This window comes from Thrips palmi, unplaced genomic scaffold (assembly GCF_012932325.1).
Source record: "Thrips palmi isolate BJ-2018 unplaced genomic scaffold, TpBJ-2018v1 HiC_scaffold_18, whole genome shotgun sequence".
Classification (NCBI taxonomy): Eukaryota; Metazoa; Arthropoda; class Insecta; order Thysanoptera; family Thripidae; genus Thrips; species Thrips palmi.
In genome coordinates, this window is record NW_023144627.1 from 16,076,297 (window position 1) to 16,096,989 (window position 20,693).

A 20,693-nucleotide genomic window follows, 5' to 3' on the forward strand; every position below is an offset into this window, starting at 1 on the left:
GTGTGACCCCACCAATGGATTGCTCTCCAAACGAGGAATCCATTGATGGGGTCACACGTCTGGTTCGAGTCCCGTTTAGCGACTCTGGAGCTCAAAACGCGTCTAGACTTTTGGCCGCCTCCACCGGTCTTCTGGCCCACCGTGCGAGGCTAGGCGCCTCTCGGCGGCACGCGCGACTCGGCAGCCTGCTTCAGGTTGCTTCGGGCCGCTTCATTCGGGCCGCCTCAGCCCCAAAGTCGGGACGAGGCTCCGGCCGCCTTGCCTTCCGCGCACACTGGCGCACACACGCCAACCCGCGCCAACCCAACCCGGCCCGATATATACCATAACCAACCGGCTTTCCTCCCGTTACGACGATATGATGGGCTGACGTGATAAGGTACACGCCAGAAAAAAAAAGAAATCGCGAAAAGAAAACGAAAAATTAGGAGAGAGAGAGAAAAGAGCAGCGAGCATGCTGACAGCTTGGAGAGGCCCGACGCGTTCGTTAAGGTGAAAATTGGCGGAGATTGTACGTGAATTTTGGAAGCGGAGTTTCGTTTTTCGGGGTGGAATTACAGCAGCAGCAGAGCGACACCGTGTACGAGGGAAGGCCACTGCGAAGATTTTAAAAAACAAAATCGTCGCTCGGTCTCTCTCGCATTCCTACGAGACGCCGCATCTCAGGAGGAGTGCGGCAGAGACAGAGCGACGAAACGACTTTTCGGAATCAGCCCGCTACGTTATGCTCTTTTTGAAGGTGGCCACGGTTTTGGTTGGCCCTGCGAAGCAGGTTTGCGACCACGCTCCCCCACCCCGCCAGCCTCGGGGATAGGGGGGGGGGGGAGAGAGAGAGAGAGAGAGAGAGGTATGCTAACCGGCGAGTAATTGAGTCTTTCTCCGAGATTTCTTTCTGAATATGCAGTGGGGCAGGACGCGCCGCCAAACGGCCAAATTCGTGTCCAGAAAAACGCTCTTTAATTTCGGACACGTCGTCTCCGTCCGTTTGCCGTGGAAACTCGAAACTCAGTGGAATTTAAGGGAGAAATCGCGTTAATATGGAGGTATTATCCAAAGATAAAACCCAAAGTTTTATGGAGACATCCATTTATAGTGTGGTGGCAACCTGTGTGGGGGAATCACCACTCTATGCTTCATTTCAAGCGTAACCTCTTCAAGCGTAACTTGATGCTTGACTCAAGCTCTATAGAGTTACGCTTTAGTTTTACCAGTGTAGTTCTCTAAAGGAGAAGAGGAAAAGGAGGACGGTATTCGTGCGCCTCGCATGCAATTGGGAGTCAGTGGGTCACGCAAGCGACGCAAGCAACGCAAGCCGGAGGAACCTCGTCTCGTCTTGCTCGACTCGCCACACGCGTCCTGGCTGCCTGCCTGCCTGCCTGCCTGCCTGCCTGCCTGCCTGCCTGCCTGCCTGCCTGCTTGCCTGGCGTAGGGGCTGGGGAGCGTCGCCGTCGCTCTGTTTGTCAAAAGGCTCCCCTTAAATATCGAATAGGAGGACAAGCCCGGCTGCGGCACTGCGGAGCTGTGGCTGTGTTCGCTGGGCCCGCGGTGCGGCCACCCTGCCGGCAGGCTGCCGCACCGTTCCCGCCCAGTTTTCCTAAACCGTTTTTCCTAATGTGTATTTTTCCTAAAGACAATCTTCCTAAAGCAAATTTTCCTAATCCGTGTTTCCTAAGGACGATTTTCCTAAGGCTTTTTTTCCTAAAATGGAATACAGCAGAATATCGCCTTTAATTTGGTGTCTACCTGGTCGTTTTATTGTTGCTGCAACCCAACCTCCTGGACCTGAAGTATTTTGAGTACATTTTGGTTGTTTATCAGTTTTCTTTGCGTACCTTTTGGTATGTGCTCTGTTCCTGTTGAAACAAACAGCATCGCACATCAACCCCAGGCGTGGCCTTTCAGGCAGCATTGAGAGTTCTCATTTCGAAGTCTGACATTGAACGTTCAGGATCATTGAAAGGAATGTTCTACGCCCGGACGAAGTCTAGAACGGACCCCACAACTCTTACTTAGTGAACCTCACGCTTTGAGGGAAGAAGAGCAAACGCAAAGGGGACAGCCATTTGATGCTCTTCGCCGTTTTGATTGACACGGGTAACCACTCTAGGGATGGTAAGAATTTGTACAAAAATTCAGGGCATTCTTGGAAGGTTCACTGGTAAAACTGAAGCGTAGTATTACAGGCTCATCCACCAGGATTCCGCCAATATAACTGCATGAAGGAATTTCCAGAGTATGCTTTATTTCAAGCGTAACGTCTTCAAGCGTAACTTTATGCCTGACATTATTAGGAACATTTAGGAAATCGTAGGAAATTCGAGATTTAGGAAAAATGACTTAGGAAAAGTATCCATTCGGAAAAGAGTACATTAGGAAAATCGGATTAGGAAAACTGGATTAGGAAAATCGTACGGGAATCTGCCGCACGGATCCAATTTTCATGTCGAATAACACAGTTAGCGAAGGCCGTACCGCGCCGCCGTCCGGGATATTGATAAGCAGACGGTAAATAAGGGACCGCCTCACAGTGGATTTGCCGGAAGGCCGGTGGAGGCGGTCAGAATCCCGCGGACGCGTTTTGAGCTCCAGAGTCGCTAAATGGGACTCGAACCGAACGTGTGACCCCACCAATGGGTCGCTCTCGGAACGAGCAATCCATTGGTGGGGTCACACGTTTGGTTCGAGTCCTGTTTAGCGACTCTGGAGCTCAAAACGCGTCTAGAGATTTGGCCGCTTCTGGCCCATGCGCCTCTCCACTGTCCGCGCGGACTTTGACGACTTTTCCGCGACGCGAAAGGGCCGCCGGGATTTGCCCTCCTCGAAATTTGCACCCCGTTAAAAACAAAAACCTGCAAAGATCCTGGGGGGTCGATGTTTTTGTTTGTTCTCCCGCGGAGGAAAACACGCTGGCGGGCCTGAGAGAGAGAGAGAGAGAGAGAGAGAGAGAGAGAGAGAGAGAGAGAGAGAGAGAGAGAGAGAGAGAGAGAGAGAGAGAGAGAGAGAGAGAGAAGGAAAGAGAGCGCCGACACCCTTGCTTGCAGTGCTGCCACCACGACGCTAACGGTGGCGCGGCATAGCGGCGCGCAGAGTGGCATGTCAATGTGACGGCTGGCGTAGGTTGGAGGGGGCATGCCGGGCAGGGAGACGTCGAGCACGGACACGGGGAGCGCGACGTGCAGCGCGACGTCTGTCTCTCTCCGACCCTTGCGGGACGCCCCACGAGTGCGAGAGAGACGGCGTCTCGGGCCGCCGGCATGCCGCGGCAGCGCACTCCTGTTGCTCGCAATGCCCTCTCCTTTGTTCGCGGCCTCGCCGGGCCTCGCGCTGCACGTGCACGACGACGACGACTGCGTCGCGTCATGAAATCTTTATGCCGCTCTTCCCTCGGAAAGACGCAGACCGTCACAGACGCCCCGCGGACACGAGTCCGTCTGTCCCTGTCGCGCCAACGCCCAAAGAGCGCGAATGCAACCCCCGCCGTTTCCCGGCCCACCGACGCACAGTGGGCCAGAAGACCGGTGGAGGCGGACAAAACTCTAGACGCGTTTTCAGCTCCAGAGTCGCTAAACAGGACTCGAACCGAACGTGTGACCCCACCAATGGATTGCTCGTTCGGAGAGCAATCCATTGATGGGATCACACGTTCGGTTCGAGTCCCATTATTAGCGACTCTGGAGCTGAAAACGCGTCTAGAGTTTGGTCCACCTCCACCGGTCTTCCGGGCCACTGTGCGACGCTGCAGTCTCATTCCGAGCAACAACCAGTGCTTCCGTTGCTTTTTCTCTTTCGGTCCCCCGCGGGGCGCGGCGGCCGGGGCGCCTCTCGAGTGCGAGAGAGACAGAGCGCCGCCACCGCAGCAATCACTCAGTTTTCACTAATTTGTTGCACGGGCTGGCCTGGCCCGGCCTGGCCTTGCCGGAGCGCGGCGTCGGTCTCGGCGGCCTCGGCCCCACTGCCATTTTCATTTTCATATTCCATTTCCTTTCGATGAATGTAACCAAAGAGATGGCGCAATTTCCGTGCGCCCGCTCGCGCCAATGGCATTACCTCGTTACGACAAATTAAAACACGTCCGAGTTCCCTTTCCGGGGAGAGACGACAAACTCAAGGGGCCCAAAGCAGCGCGTGAATCGCCTGTTTAAAAATTCCAGAAAAAGGATTAAAATGTTAATTTTGGTTAAGAAAAGGGAAAGAAGAGTGGAGCGGAATGTCGCAGCTTCCACGACACCTGAAGTGGGAACTCAGTCCAGCTAAGACCGCGCACCTTCGCCTCTCTCCACACATGTGCGCGCGCACACACACACACACACACACACACGACGATCCGACGGCAATTTCAGCGACGCCATTCGCCCTTGCTAGGCTGCAGGGCTGATGCCGAACGACGTCCCGTCGCTCCGTCTCTCTCGCACTCGCACTTGTCTGTGTGTCCGCCGCGCAGGTGCGAGAGAGACGGAGCGACGTTGGGAATCTCGGCCCCGCCATAAACCACGGCGAGTCATGCGACGCCGAGGCGACGCCTCCCAGTGCAGTGCAGCGGTTTAACGCGTCGTGCGCCTACACTGGCAGCCCGGTGAATCTCGGATCCAGCCCCCTCCCCCCCCCCTCGCCTTCGTGGCGCTGGGGCGTTCATCACGCCCATTTCGGCGCCGAAAGCCGCGCCGTGCTGTCTCTCTCGCACTCGCGGCACGGCCATGGCACGGCCCGTGCAGGTGCGAGAGAGACAGAGCGAGACTCTCGGAATCCGTCTGCTGGAAAGTTGTCCGCCTTGATGCACGTCGGCCCGCAAGGCGACGGCGGCAACTTTTTCTTCCTTACTTTCACTGACACACGACAGCGATACTCTCTGAGGAAAGCGCGAGGGCGAGGCCGGCGAGGTCGGGGGTTGTTTGCTTGCCGACGCGGCCGACGCAGTAATGCAATTGGACGCGACACTGTGAGTTTCGCGCGTGACTGTACCGCCGAGTGTACCGGCATGCCGCGGCAGCGCCAAGCCGCGAAGCCCTGGTGGCCTGTGTGGCCTGTGCCATGCAGTCCTCAGATCCGAGAGTCGCTTTCGTCGCTCTGTCTCTCTCGCACTCACGGGGCGCCCCGTACGGGTGCCGTCGAGACAGAGCGGCGAGAACGACTCTCGGAATCAGTGTGCTGGCGAGGCGGGCGCGGCGTCCCGTCGCACCGCACTGCGCAACGAGACTGTCTCTGTCTCACTCTCTCACTCTGCAAATCTTGGAAAGAAAGAGCGCAGAAACTCTGCGGCCGAGGACGCCGAGGACGCCGAGGACGCACTCCAGGGCTCGGGCAGCTCTGGCGACAGGCGGCGCGAACCGGGGGCTGGTCAAACTTGACCCAATTGTGCTCCGATGAGGGAGAAACCAACTTCTTGGCGGAGGTGGGTTTGGTTCGTAAATTCAAAACTACGGCGAATCGACGTCACCGGCGTCCCGCTATTTCGCGCAAGTTCCGGAAATGCACCGCCTCGCCCGGACCGGAAGTACGGCCGGAACTACGCCGGAACAGCCGGAGTCCGGGAACAAGCCCGCGGCCACCTTTGACGTGCACCAGGGCGAAATGGGGCTCCAACTCAGGGGCCGGCCCGGCAAGCCGGCACGGTGCCATGGCTTGCTAGGGCCGCGGTCGGCCTAGCCACCCTAGCCCCGCCCCCACCCAGGGGCCTCCCCCTACCCCACTCCCGGCGAACCCCGACCACGGTTAAACCGGACCGGTATCCCCATTCCATTACAACTTCCGCTGTAAGAGGGGCCCAAACTTCTGTCCACCTCCACGCTCGCTTGCCGCCCGTTGCCGCCCCAACCACTGGACCTGCTCCACTTGCTGACCACTTGCCACAACACCACTTGCTTTGCCTTCGCCACTTGCTCTGCGATTATAGTTGCTCGACAGCTACGGGGACCATAACCACATTCTCCACGACCATGTGGTTGCCACCAACCTCTGCAACCAACCACAACCACTTGCTCAACAATCATACTTTGAACCACGTGCCCCACAACCATAGTTGCTATGCAAACGCGTGCGCCGAAACCTCTCGCTCCACAACCACTTGCCCCACAACCAATTTCCCCACACTTGCTCTACAATCACTTGCTCCACAACCAAACTTGCTCTGCAACCACGTGCACCACAACCACTTGCTCAACAATCATACTTGCTCTGCAACCACGTGCACCACAACCACTTGCTCAACAATCACACTTGCTCTGCGACCACGTGCACAGGTTGCTCCACAACCACCAGGTCCTGGTAGTGGTAACCGCTGCGGACCGCCGCACTTCCTCACCTTGATGCCGGCCCGAGTTTACGCCGCAATCCACCACCACCAGCACCGCAGGCACGTGCGCAACCACTGCGCGCTACGCGTAGCTACGCGGTCCTCGAGGCGCGGGTCACGGCGCGGCCGCGCTCGGTCGCGCTGACTCGTCACTCGGCTTCGCGGCTTGGCGGCTTCGCGTGGCTCGACTTGGCGTGGCTTGGCTTCGCGTCGCTTCTCCGCGTGGCTTGGCTTCGCGGCTTGGCGGCTTCGCGTGGCTCGACTTGGCGTGGCTTGGCTTCGCGTCGCTTCTCCGCGTGGCTTGGCTTCGCGGCTTGGCGGCTTCGCGTGGCTCGACTTGGCGTGGCTTGGCTTCGCGTCGCTTCTCCGCGTGGCTTGGCTTCGCGGCTTCGCGGCTTGGCGGCGCGGCTCGCGGCGTTGTGTGGCTTGGCGCCCTGTCGCTGTCCTGCTGCCGCGGGGCTCTCGACACCACTGGCCGGCCCACCCGGCGCGGCGGGCCACCCGGCGGGGCCACCCGGCGCCCACCGCCCCCACCACCGCGCCGCGGCCCACCCCCGCCCCGCCGAGCCCCGCCGAGCCCCGCCGTGGCCGTACTACGTACCGGGCCACAGGCAGCATGGCAGGCAGGCCGGCCTCCCTGCCCCGTCTCGTGGTCCGCTCTGCGCCGCTCTGCACCGCTCTGCGCGGCGTGCGGCCGCTCGGCCCGGCTCGGCCCGGCTCGGCCGCTCCGTTTCATACCCCGTTTTATCGCGAGGGACTTACGATCCTCCGCCACACCCCGGCGGGGCTCGGCGGGGCCCGGGCCGGCCCGGCGGGGCGTGGGGCCGTCGCCACTATATCAGCGCCGTTGTTTCCATAGGTACGCCCCCTCCCCCTCCCCCTCTGCGGCGGCCGCAGCGCGGCGGAGGGGCGGGGATGATTAGAAGGCCATCCAATAACCGCTCATCCCTCGCGGTTTTTCGGAATTGCCGCGCCGTGTTGCGTCATCATGGCGCTGTTGTTCCGTCTTTCGCCCCCGCGACGCGCGCGACGTCGGCCCGCGTTAATTCGGTCGTGAAAGTCGGCCAGGATGGTGGTGACCTTGTGCTGGACGCGCGGCCCGTCCGGGACGGCCGGTGGCAGTGTCGTGGCAGTGCCACGGTAACGGGGGAGCCCCTGCCCCACAGTGGGCTGGAAGACCAGTGGAGGCGGCCGAAATTCTGGACGCTTTTTGGAGCTCCAGAGTCACTAAGTGGGACTCGAACTAAACGTGTGACCCCACCAATGGATTCCTCGTTCGGAGAGCAATCCATTGGTGGGGTCACACGTTCGGTGCGAGTCCTGTTTAGCGACTCTGGAGCTCAAAACGTGTCTAGAGTTTTGGCCGCCTCCACCGGTCTTCTGACCCACTGTGCGCCCGGGTGTCCCCTCCCTTAAGCACCTCGCGCCACCCCTGACCACCCCCCACCCCTCCACTTCTTGACGTCCAGTCTCCCCTTTTCCCCTACTCCACGCTTCCTCTCTTCAATTCCTTAAATATCCTGTTGCCTTTGTGACCCTGCCACGCTGCCACCCTGCCACGCTCCGCGCCCCGCTGCCCCCACCAGACTAATTCACACTCCTCACCCCGAGCGGCGGGGCCCCGCGGGGGGTGGGGGCGGTGTTGTCGAACATCATATGTGTGAGGTGTGTAAGCGGGGAATAGCCGAGCCAGCACGCCGCTCTGGCAGGAAACGCCTCGTAAGGCCGCCCCACCCCTTGCCCTCCAGAACACACACCAACACGCCGACACACTCACGCACCACTCCCCACCCCCACCCCCACACACCTACACACACACACACTTCTTTTACTTACCCTAATGCAGCCGTCCGCCCTGAACCGAGTCCCGGCAGCACGCCCGGCCCGGCCCGGCATGCAACATCACAAGAGACGCATCAGAAATGGAAAGTCCGAAGCGCTTGACGCCGCTTTCCGCAAACGGAGCGTCGGTCGGGACGAATCGATGACAGGATGTGGGTTGCAGAAGAGGTGCAGGTGGAGCACACGCGTCACGCAAGCTTTAATAGGCGCCATTTCGATCGCCGGGCGAGGCGAGGCGATTCTGTTTCATGAATTCGCCCGACACCGCCGGCACACTGGGATAGAAAAGGCCGCAGGGAAAAAAAGGCTGTGGGGAAAAAAAGGCTGTGGGAAAAAAAGGCTGTGGGAAAAAAATGTCTTTTGAAAAAGGATGAGAGACATAAAGGCTTTGGGGGAAAAGGGCTATGGGAAAAGAAGGCTTTTCGAAAATTATGCAATACTATGGCTCCCAAGAACAAAGTCCGAAGGCTAAACGAATAAAAGAATAAAGATAAAAAGGCTGTAGGAAAAAGGCTACAGGAAGAACAGCTCACCTCCTCCTGCTCCTGAGCCAGTTGCTGTCCGCCGAGATGGAGGTGCTGAGGGTGGGCAGGCTCAGTCGAGGCATGATGCGCAGCGCGACGGGGCGTCTGGGGCGGCGAATCGCGAAATCTAAAACCGAAACAACTGCACTAATAAAACCAACTCTTCTAAAAAAAAATTCCTACAATATTTGAAAAATTTCGAAAAAAAAATCGAGTGTGTTTATTTTGAATGCGTTTCCGGCAGGTTCTATCACTCCGCCTGACGATACTCTAGGGCAGCGGTTCTCAACCTTTCTCGGCTCGCGACCCCAAATTTGTAGCCAAAAATTTCCGCGACCCCCAGGAAAAGTTTCGCGACCCCACGGGACCCCTCCTTTAGCATGCCACTGCGTCTGATCCGAGGCGGGCATTTTGCTCCCTCAACGGGCAATTGGTCTTTGGACCTTCCTTTAGCATGCCTCTGTTACGGAGTGCGATTATCAGTCTTAGTTTGGGAGCAGTATTGTCTCAAAGTTAGCCAAAACGCTCAGAAATGTCTTTAAAAAATCATGTTTTGGGTCGATTTTAAGCAGCCACTGCGTCTGATCCGAGGCGGGCATTTTGCTCCCTCAACGGGCAATTGTTCTTTGGACCTTCCTTTAGCATGCCCCTGTTACGGAATGCGATTATCAGTCTTAGTTTGGGAGCAGTATTGTCTCAAAGTTGACCCAAACAGGCACAACGATTTTTCAAAGACATTACTGAGCGTTTCGGCCAACTTTGAGACAATACTGCTCCCAAAATAAGACTGATAATCACACTCCGTAACAAAGGCATGCTAAAAGAAGGTCCAAAGACCAATTGCCCGTTGAAGGAGGACGAAATACCGCCTCGGGTCAGACGCAGTGGCTGCTTAAAATAGGCCCAAAACACGATTTTTCAAAGACATTTCTGACCGTTTTGGTAAACTTTGAGACAATACTGCTCCCAAACTAAGACTGATAATCACACTCCGTAACAAAGGCATGCTAAAGGAAGGTTCAAAGACCAATTGCCGGTTGAGGGAGCAAAATGCCCGCCTCGGATCAGACGCAGTGGCTGCTTAAAATCGGCCCAAAACACGACCCCAGCTACCTCGCCGCGACCCCTTAAAATTTTGAGGTTGAGAACCACTGCTCTAGGGCCAACTGTCTGAATGTTGGGCATGCGGGCGGTCTCTTGCGCATGGAGTATCTGCGGCTCACTTCTTTCGCGGACAGTACAGTGCAAATTAATTCCTATTGATGCACGAAGGCTCCGGAAAATCCCTACATGGGTTTGAAGGGCTCTTTCCGAGATTTCCCCAATTTGTTTTCAACGGTGTGGAAATGAAATAGACGATTGCGTGAGTTCTCCAATCGGTGCGCACTGGCGCGGAGGGTATCGATCCTGCTTTTGCGTTCCTTTCCCGCTTTTTTTTCCGCGTATGACTGACTCACTGCTGCCGGGACATGCGGTTTCCCTTACAACATTGTAGCAGCCAGTGCCATAAAGCGCAGTGCTTTCCGAGGCTTTCTTTCTCCTGTTTTCTGCTGCGTGCCCGGTGCATAAAACAATACTCCAGTCGACGGACGTCTAGTCTCTTGTGCGCCTTGACAGTCAAAAATTTCAAGCTTCCAGCGACGTCAATTAAAATTTTGTGAATATGCCTCTTCTGAAATGTACACCGGTGTGTCCCCTCAAACGCTAAAAAATCTCCTGGGATTCTCGGGAATATCTGTCAATTCAGAGGCGATGGTTTTGCTGTGTGTTGGTTTTCCCTGGTCCTGGCCGCATACACTGTAAAAAATTCCGTACTTTTGTACGGAAATGGTACAGAAAAATATAGTACGGAGCTACGGAGAAAAGTACGGAACGTTCCGTACTTGCTCCATATGAACCCACGTAAATGGGTACGGAAAAAAGTACGGAACGTTCCGTAGTTGGCATGGCAAGTACGGACGGTCCAGGCAAATTATTGACCAGACATGTTCCGTCCTTTTTCCATACTTTTTTCTCACAGTGTAGTGTTTGTTGGTCATGTCCTGTAGTTTGGTTCGGCCTTTCCAGTTCCGCACCTGAGAGGGAGCGCGGGGAGCCGGCCGCGCGGGGAGGCGAGAGGAAGGCGAGGGAGGCGGCGAGGTCCACGGGCTGAGGCTGGAGCTGGAGTACCCCCTGCTGGAGTGCTGCTGCCGCCAGAGTGTCCTCCAGTGGCGCCATCTGGTGGGCGTCCCACGCACTGGGCGTAACGCACAGCGCTGGCGGCGGCTGGCTGCGGCGCTGCGGGGTAGCGACACTGTAAGGCCCCTCGCGGCGAGGGCTGTCCCCAGGCTGTCGCTGTTTCTGTTTCCGGCCGAGCACTGGTTGAAGCCAAGCGAAGCGGCGAAGTGTTCAGAAAGCCGCGCTGAAGCGAAGCAGAGGAAGCAGTAGTTTCCGCCCGCCCTAGACCCGCCACTCCTCGCCCTTTCTCTCTGCCTTTGGTGGGGCCCGCGCCTGCACTGGGTGAGCCTCTGTGATTCACCACCTCAGATCGGGAGCGGTGTTCCCGAGAAGTCGGCCGAAACATCGACGCGTCTAAACGTCCAAGCGTGCTGACTGCGTGGTCGGTGACCACTGCGTCCCTTCGGTCCGAATTCAAGGAGGTTCGTCCCACTTCTCCTCACGGAGAGTTGGACGTTCAGACGCTCCGCATTTCGCCCGGATCGTCGTCAAAGCATTCCACCGGTACCCGAAGAGGGTTCGCGGCGGTTGGCGGTACGACGGGGATTTCGGGCATGCCGACATGCCGTTCTGGAATTTGAATCCGATGCCACCGCGCCCGGACCCAGCCCGGGAAGGGGACGCCACCGCGCGCCGCGCGCCGCCAAGACGCTGGGACCGGCTGGGACCGCCGCACCGCCGTCTTGTCCTAATCGAAGGGAAGGCGCTTCGCGCGCTCATTCCCAGGGGACCTAGGAGCCCTCGAGACTCTGGGGGCTTCGGCTTCGGGCCTTCGGGCCTTCGGGACTGCGGAGCCGGGGCGGGGGCTGGGACTGGACCCATTACCCATCGGGGCGTGCCGAGTCTGCACGCATGGCGGCGCTTTGAGCGCAGGCCGCGGAGGCAGTCGCCACGCGCCTCACCTAGCCCTCCCTAGCCCTCCCTAGCCCTCCCTAGCCCTCCCTAGCCCTCCCTAGCCTAGCCTTGGCTTGCCGCCTGCCTAGCCTCAGCACCTCAGCTCTCGGTGCCTCCTTTGTGTACCGCCCTGGCGGTGGTGGCGGCCTTTGGCTGCAGCGTCCCATTGTCTCTCCCTCTCTCTCTCTCTCTCCTCTCTGTTTTTGTCCCTTCCGGTCTACATTCCTGCCGCCGCGGAACGTGGTAGGAATTGGCTGCGAGGGTCCATCTGGCGGCAGCTCATTCCCCCTCCCCCTCCATCTCTGTCTTACCCGCGCCTTATCCTCGTCTGCTCTCCTACCCTTCGAGTGGCGGGGCGGCCGGAGCCGCCAGGGGGACTGCCGCTCTAATTGGTTTCGACGTGTGACGAGGAACGAGTCCGTGTGCACTCCGGTGTGACGAGGGCCCGTCCGTCACACAGTGGATCTGCCCGAAGACCGGTGGAGGCGACCAAAATCCGAGACGCGTTTTCAGCTTCAGAGTCGCTGAGCACGACTCGAACCGAACGCGTGACCCCACCAATGGATTCCTCGCTCGGAGAGCAGTCCATTGGTGGGGTCACACGTTCGGTTCGAGTCCCATTTAGCGACTCCGGAGCTCAAAACGCATCCAGAAATCTGGCCGCCTCCACCGGTCTTCTGGCCCACTGTGGGCCGCTCCAGCAATCTCTGGCAAACTCGCGCGGACATTTCTGGCAATCGCCTAGGGTAAAACTGTGTTGATTCCGCGTGAAGGCCCACCGCTCCGCCCCGCCCCTCCCCACCGCGTCCCCCTTGCCTGAAAGGGGAGTAATCCCACGACCACCCAGTGCATCTAAAATTAGAAGCCGTGCCATGGCGAGCCAGGCCAGTCGGGCGCCGCACCGCACCGCACCGCACCGCACGGCCGGCTGGGCTGGCCTGGCCTGGCCTGGGAGCTTCGCCGCGTCAAACCGCAGCCAATGGACGGACAATGGCCACGGCCAACGGTCAGCAGACTCATTCCGAGAGTCGTTTCCGTCGCCCTGTCTCCATTGCACTCGGGGCGTCCCGTTCAGGTGCCAGAGGGATAGAGCGACGATAACGATTCTTGAACGCCTAAAAATGAGTGCGCTGTTGAACCATGAACATTGGTGTAGATGCATGCGTATTTCTGGAATTCTCGGACTAAGACCTGGGCAGCTCCGCTGCCACAAGAATGTTCTCGATGTTCTCATGGCAGACAACGCCTTTGTTTTGGACGAAACGCCGATCGCTTTTGAGAGCCGCGAAAGTGGCGGCTTCGCGCTTCGCCTTGTCCCGGACTCGCGTCGTTTCCGATGAGGCCGTGCTCCGCACTGAGTCTGATGAAGGAGGCGGGGTTTTCTGTATCGAGAATCGAACGAGGAAGCTGTACCGCAAGCCGGCTGCTTGGCGCGCTTGGCGTAGCGAGCGCGGCGCGGTGGAGCGGTGGAGCGGCGCACAGTGGGCCAGAAGACCGGCGCAGGCGGACAAAACTCTAGACGCGTTTTGAGCTCCAGAGTCACCAAGCAGGATTCGAACCGAACGTGTGGCCCCACCTTTGGATTCCTCGTTCGGAGAGCAATCCATTGGTGGGGTCACACGTTCGGTTCGAGTCCTGCTTAGCGACTCTGCAGCTCAAAACGCGCGTATAGTTTTGTCGACCTGCGTCGGTCTTCTGGCCCACTGTGCGTGCGGCGTGCGGAGCGCCTGCCAACGGCAGGGTAGGCAAGCCGCAACGCACGCCTGCGCTCGACGGGCGCGCCTTGCCTACCGCCGCGGCGTCTCAGCCCTACAGCCCCTACAGCCCCTACAGCATGCACCGGCAGCCTGTTCGCGTTAGTGGGTCAAATTCCAATCTCAGCCAGCGTGCGAGGTAACGTCTGGGCTTTGTTGCCTACTAGGCAGGCTGACGTAGGCAACTACGTATTGTGGCAGCCGCGCGCGGCACAAGCTAGCTGAATTGGCGCAAGCTGCAGCCTGATTCCGAGAGCCGTTTCGTCGCTCTGTCTCTCTCGCACTCTTGGGGCGTCCCGTGTGGGTGCGAGAGAGGCAGAGCGACGGAAACGACTCTCGGCACCAGCCTGCTGCGCAAGCCAGGAAAGGCCGGCGCGCTCACCCTTTGTGACTGCATAGTTGCTCCGCGTCGCTCCGCCTCGTCAGTGTAGTGGTGCAGTCCGAGTGACGACGGCGTCGGCGGCGTCGTTCACGGTGTGGAGGAGCGCGTCGAGGACGGCGCGGACGGCGCCATGGCCTCCGAGTCCCCACACTGTAACTCCGTCACCTGTTGCTGCGACCGTTGGCTGCACCTTTCCTTTCCCTTATCAACCTGCGGTGTCGCGACACTGCCAGTCACTCCGCGCTGGCGACGCTGGCGACGCCGGAAGCGCGACCGGAAACACGGACGGGTCCGGAAACGGGCGCCGCGGCACGCTCCACCTTGGAGTAGGACGCTCCACCAGACTCCGGCAGACTCCAGCACCCCTGGCGGGGCTAGGGCTTCCGGGTGACTGGCGGCCGCGACCTGCCGCCTGCCGCGCTGTGCCCGTGGTGTTCCCGGTCCCCGTCCCGGTCCCCGTCCCGCCGGTGCGGTGCCGAGGTTCGGGGTTCGCCGTAGTGCCAGCGCTGCCAGCGGCGCCACTACCCCTCCCCCTCCACCTCCCCCGCACTCCAGCCCCGCCGTCCCGCCCTGAAGCCTCCCGCCGAGAGTGTGGTGGTAATTCTAGGTCACAATGGTAACAGGGAAACACAACTCAAGAATAAGAAGACTAATATTTTATTAGAGCAAAAATAGTAGTCACAATTTCTTATAGTGTACGAGTTGATCTACTCTCACAATATGACTGAGGATGTGAGGGTTTCTCCTCTTTTCTTTTATTCCCTTTTTAACATTAATGTGAAGAGAACCTTCGGCAAACAAGGGCTGAGGCCCAAAAGGAAAATTCAGTGGTAGCGGTTTGAATGGCCGCTTGAACAAACAGTTTGAAGATAAATGGAATATGGACGGAAGAGGAAGGTCTTCCCCAATAGTTTGCACATGCAACACAAAACAATATGAAAAAAAAAGTTGAACTTATTCATGATCCAGGAATTAACTATTCCCATACTTTCCAAAAACTGCTCTTGAAAAGAAACAGCAAACAGAAAGTATATTATGCAAAAGTAATAATCTATTATTACTTTAGAGCCTGCCAGAAATTTCTTCACAGCCATAAAGTCATAAGTATTACAAAACAAAAATTACTCTGGCACAAGCTCTATGACAGAAATAACAGTCAACTGAAGTATCACAAAAGTGGTTAAACACAAATACTTAAGAGAGAGAAATTGAGAGCTACAATTCCAAGTGGGAGTTTCAACACACAAAAAGCATTGCAAATCTTCAAATTTTAAAAATAAATTTTCAAAGTATAGCCAATAACAAGAAGAAACATTGCAGAATGTTTGTACTGCTTTGCATAGGCAAAACATCACCCACTTAAGAAATAACCAAAAATATTCCTCACACAAATGTCCTTGAGATGTAAAATTGTCATTCAAATTTCATATAGAGCATAACAACGTCTGCCACTCAACATACACAATGTTGACAGGCAGTAAAATCAACATTCCAGCAAAAATAGATAAAATAACTTGGAAACATTTGACACCACCCACAGATTACAAATCTAATGCACTTGAATATGGGTAAACAGAGTCTACCACAGAAGAGAACAACAAACATTCATGAATGTCATGAGAAAATAGGAGAAGTGGTTGAGATACTCCATTCTCTTCAAAGAAAAAAAACAGGATATTTAACATTTATGTGGTATTTAACACACCTAATGGAGTTTCGTTTTAATTTAACATTAAAAATTTCCACTAAGGGAGCTAAGTACACTTCAATGATGGTTGGTTATAAACTAATTTAATGAGCATTTCTTTCCCTACTAAGGTTGTATCATCATAAATGGTAAAATTAATCAACTACATAAATATAAATGGTGTCCATAACAATGTGCGACATCACTAATGTTGCGCTTAGTTTGTACAGTAAATTTAACACCAGGGCTATACATTACATCTGGTAACAAGCTCACTATTGTCGTTTCATAAAAGTCTACATCCTGTTAGAAACACTGCTTTGCTGCATGTGGGGTTCATTTGCACTTCAGGCAACATCAAAAACTCTGATAAATGTTTTCTGATATGGACAATGTATTTACAAGAAGGAGAGCAAATTGTTCTCAGACAACATTGTTCTCTGGCAACTGAACTGTGACAAACAAATTTAAGAATAGAAAATGTATGCTCACTTCATCAGCATTCTTGACTGTTAGTTGCATAAACTGGTTAAAAAGAAGTTGGGACACCAAACCAAAGCATGTTAAGATTAGACTTATCATAATAAAACAAAATCAATACTTTGCAAAACTGACGTATAAAATTGCTTCTCAAAACTCATTTTCGAGCCAAGTTGGATATTGTGATATGGCACATGTCAGGTGCAGAGATTAAGAAATAATCTCACATAATGCAGCGTTAAAAGACAAATCCTATGCAATAGAGTCTTTCTTGAAGGGTCCATGTTTCAGTTGACTCCTAAAAAACAAAGTAATAGAAACTACCAACATTCTGAGAAAAAATTGAGTCTGAGGTCATTGTGTCCAGAAAAGTGCTGAGCACAGTCAGGAAAGAACAAGATTTTATCTTTCAACAGTAATTTTCACGATTATTATTATTATTACTGACATCTGTCAGTGCTACTAATAGCAATAAATGACAAAAAAATTTCAAAAGATTGCCCAGAATAATAGGACAAGAAGCCAGAAACTCTCATATATGACTAGAGAAACCGAGTGGTCACATAATCTTTCTAATTTCTTCATGACTCAAACCTAAAACCAAAAGTAATGCAGGCAACTCACATTGCTAAGATATTACAGATAAGGTTCAGATCCACAAGAGTCACACTTGCTCTTAAATATGAAAGGACTACCTCACAGGATCTAGACAAGCTGATCAAACAAACAGTAAAATCTGGACACAACATTTTACAATCAAGCAATTTTTGAGATTTCATAACAGAGCTGAATGCGGAAAAATGTTGGGTTCAAGTTTCTCTGAAAGAATATTACAGCTAATGTACAGGTACAAAGTATAATGCAATGCTACTCAAAATCAACTACAGCTTTGGAATAGAGCAAATCAATTAAAATGTTGATACAAAACAAGGGAAAGAAAACAAGCGAGCAACAAACAATTATGTAGTGGTCTTTTGAGGGATACTTTACCCTTCACCCTCCCATAAAGAAATGGATCTAACATGCCCTTTCATATTAATAACACATGCCACATAACATTTCGCCACCAAACCCTTCTCCCTAAATCCCCTTACATAATTAATGTACATTTCTCAAAATCCAATTACTTTCAACCAAAAAATTTGAAAATTAGTTACAAGGGAGTCAATAGAATTCAATTCACATTTTCACATAAACACATAAATTTAATTGGATCACAGAAACCAAAAATCAATGGTCCAGTTGGCAATGATCATTTAAAGTACAGTAACTTAATAGAAGTAACATGAGATAAAACAAATGGCAAAAGAAAGAGAAGATGATACCAGTTGCAGAAATTACAATGGCACAAAACTGAGTAGTAAAATTGAAGGAAATGCATTGACAAAGGTTTGTTCTGCAAGGGATGCATACGTACAATACATGGTCACTACTCCAGGAAAGGCTACTGTAGCTACATATGCACTTTGTTTCCTGAAATGCACATTAAATTTGACAAATTTGGAAACTAATAACCAAAAGGGGGTCAAGGGGATGAAGTCAACCATGATGGTGACCATGAGGCGACAGACAAGCGACCTCATTTCAAATTGGCATTGAACTACTGATTTATCAGTTAAAATGGGAAAGTAGCAGGAACAGATAGGACTCAGGTGTTGTCTCTCCATGCTAACATAGAACAACAATAACAACAATCCATCCCCAGCACAAGGGCAGGAAGAGTGAGCACCAGGCTGGGGCACAGAAATCACGATTGTTTACATGGAGGAAATTTCTTGACACTGATACAGCTTGTTGGTCGCCGTTTAGTTTTGCGCTTAGTTGAGTCCGCAATAGTTTCCATCTCATCATCACCATGGTACTTATTAGAGTTGCCATAACCCACATCATCTACAAATGTAAAAAATAAAATTATTGAAACTTCACTTATTAGTCAGAACTATTAGAATTGGGATTGGGACACAAGAATAATATTCACCCACCTTGGAACTTTTTAGGAGAGCTTTCTTTACTTTTGAGGTCACCTAGTTGATCTGCCCATTCTCTTGGATAGCATTCTGTTGGATAAGTATCCTGTTCTCCTCTCTCTGCCCAAGCTAAAATTTCGGAGTAAGGCAAACAAAAAATGCATTATCTCATACAGTTTCATTTTAATACAGTAAAAACGAGTTCTACTCACCATTTCTTTCATGTTCTGTATAGTACTGTGGTTGCCCAGATGCAGGATCTTCTACATAGTGATAGTCCATTAGGTATGGAAGCACAGTCATGTTGTGCAGCTCATCCCCTCGAAGTGGAGGAATGGGCACTTCTTCTAATGTCTGAGGAGGTTTCCTTAAGAACCACCTATCGAGCATAGGATAACAACAGGTTTGCAGTCAAATATAAAGCAGACTTCTATTTTTTTTTCCTTAAGAAAATACGTATTGTTGTTTAAGAGTGTTTCTACAATAGGAGAAATATTATATAAAACAGAAAACTTACGGATGTTGTCTTATCTGCTGCAGGGTAAACCTGTCATTTGCATCTTTTTGTAGCATTCCATGGAGAAGATCACGTAAAGGATTTTCAATTTCATCTGGTATTACATATTCACCTTTCCCTATATTTTCAAAGAGCCGAAAGATGTTGTCACCCTCAAAGGGGTAAAGGCCTGTGGTGATATTATACCTAAAAACAAAAAGAAATGAAAATGAGTTAAACTCAACCAGTACAAAAACTGCATGATGGAAGAGGCACTTACAATGTGACCCCACTGCTCCAAATATCAACTTTAAACCCTAGAAATTTTTCATGGCCATTTGCAATTTCAGGAGGTTGAAATGCAGGTGATCCCTGACCGGTGTAGCATGTATCATCCTCTGCAAAAAAATCCAAAGCCTGGAAGGAAGAAAAAAGGGAACGTAAGATCTGTAATGAGTTCTCATAGGTGTGATACTGGTAATCAAATTAATAATGAGAACAACAACAACATATCACATGCAAAAATGTGTGCCTGACTGTAACTCATACCTCAGCAACTCCTAAATCAGAAATTTTCAATATGCCACTAAGAGTTAGTAACAGATTTCCTGGTTTGATATCTTTATGAATAATTCTTTGACTATGAAGATATTGCAGACCATCCATAAGTTGACAGAAGTACCTGATGGAAAATTTCCTCATGACATAAGAGTAATACATGGTGAAATACATTCATTAATACTATGTAATTAATGTACATATATACACACCCATGAGCCTGCCAAAGAGGAAACCGTTTCTTAGGAGTGCTTTCAAGCATATCTTGAAGCCCACCAACACAGAATTCCATGACTAAATACATCTTTTCTTTTTCATCATTTACTAGAACATCCAAGAGACCAATAACATTAGGATGTTGAAGCTTTTTCAAAAGTACAATTTCCCTGTAAAGGAAAACAAAAGTTGATACTACATATAATTGATGTAATCCAACAGTCCGATATATTTTTCGATTGAACTAATTTTAAGAATTACGATTGAAAACACTGTTACCTTTGGACATTTTGTTCTCCATTAGGAATCCTGCGTAGTTTGCGTTTCTTGAGGATCTTAACTGCTTTTCGGCATAGTGTCTCAGAATCTAAAACTTCTTTCACTTTCCCATAACTCCCCTCACCTAACAAATCACCCATGACATATTTTCCTATCATTTTGCATCTTTTTTTCTTGGCTTCATATATAATTTGGTCTGAGTCAACCCTATGAAAGAACGTTGTGACATCAGTATCTTCATCGTTGATCCAACTAGCTGGTTCTAGGTCTTCAAACAACCGAGAATTTCTTTCCTCTTCATCCAGGACATTTTCTTCATCTGAGTACACTATGTGAATGGGTTCCTCTGCTCTTTCTGAGCCCATGATCAACCTGGAAGTAAAGGCAAAATGGAAAAGAAATGAGCAACCACTCGAAATTCACACTAGTATGAAAATGGGATACAGAAAACACAAATAAATCATGTGACATACAACCCTTAGGACGAAAGAGAATAAGGCGTGAAAATAAAATTTGGGTGATAAGCTAATTCATTTCATTACTATCAATCAAGATTAGAGAAAACTAGGAAGCAATACTCGGATAAGCAACGACAACAACAACAAATAAGGCATGTGTCTTGACAGAGTGTCAAAGTTAACGATTCCATGAGATGTGGGAGAAAACTATCATCTGAAAATGGCAACAAAAACGATTTAAGTAATATAAACATAACCTCACCATTGGTAGATAACCTTTAATATTTCGGCATTACGGACTAGTAAACGTTTCCAACAACAACCAAAACACGTTAAACTTTCGTATCTAGACCAACGTAATTCATAGATAGCTTACAAAAATAAATAATGGTCATATTGCCGTATATAAACAACAAATAAAAATAAAATTTTGATGTTAACAAATATGAGTCTGGCAAATGGCAGGGTTTGCGGAGCCCTCCTGGGGTGGGGGCATCGCCACCCGCGCCGCTTTCCGCCTCCGCCTCCGCCCTTCGAGCAGCTTCGAAGAGATAAAACCGGAAAAAGCATGCCGGGCTTCTGGCGGGTTTTACGATTTGTCCGTGATTTTCCCAGTCAGTTTGGGCAAGTTTCAGTCCGAAACCGACGAA

General features: G+C 52.1%; 1 protein-coding gene across 1 annotated transcript; it reads right to left on the reverse strand.

Moving 5' to 3' along the window:
* Positions 1-15,457: 15,457 nt before the first annotated feature.
* Positions 15,458-20,543, reverse strand: LOC117644392 (serine/threonine-protein kinase STK11). The gene is made up of 9 exons (XM_034383811.1): positions 20,306-20,543; positions 19,586-19,957; positions 19,303-19,476; positions 19,082-19,214; positions 18,813-18,949; positions 18,554-18,739; positions 18,249-18,415; positions 18,052-18,165; positions 15,458-17,959 (listed from the first exon to the last, which is right to left on the reverse strand). Exons 2-9 carry the CDS (start codon positions 19,948-19,950, stop codon positions 17,817-17,819), a joined length of 1,419 nt encoding a protein of 472 aa, XP_034239702.1. The 5' UTR covers positions 19,951-19,957; positions 20,306-20,543; the 3' UTR covers positions 15,458-17,816.
* Between the last annotated feature and the right edge of the window lie 150 nt (positions 20,544-20,693).

What these genes read in the sequence shown, in the direction of transcription:
- LOC117644392 (XM_034383811.1), bottom strand. Translation starts at nt 19,950, where the DNA reads ATGGGCTCAGAAAGAGCAGAGGAACCCATTCACATAGTGTACTCAGAT. An exon ending in GGAGAACAAAATGTCCAAAG is followed by an intron (nt 19,477 to 19,585) that starts GTAACAGTGTTT and finishes TTTCCTTTACAG; the next exon opens with GGAAATTGTACTTTTGAAAA. An exon ending in CCTCTTTGGCAGGCTCATGG is followed by an intron (nt 19,215 to 19,302) that starts GTGTGTATATAT and finishes ATTTTCCATCAG; the next exon opens with GTACTTCTGTCAACTTATGG.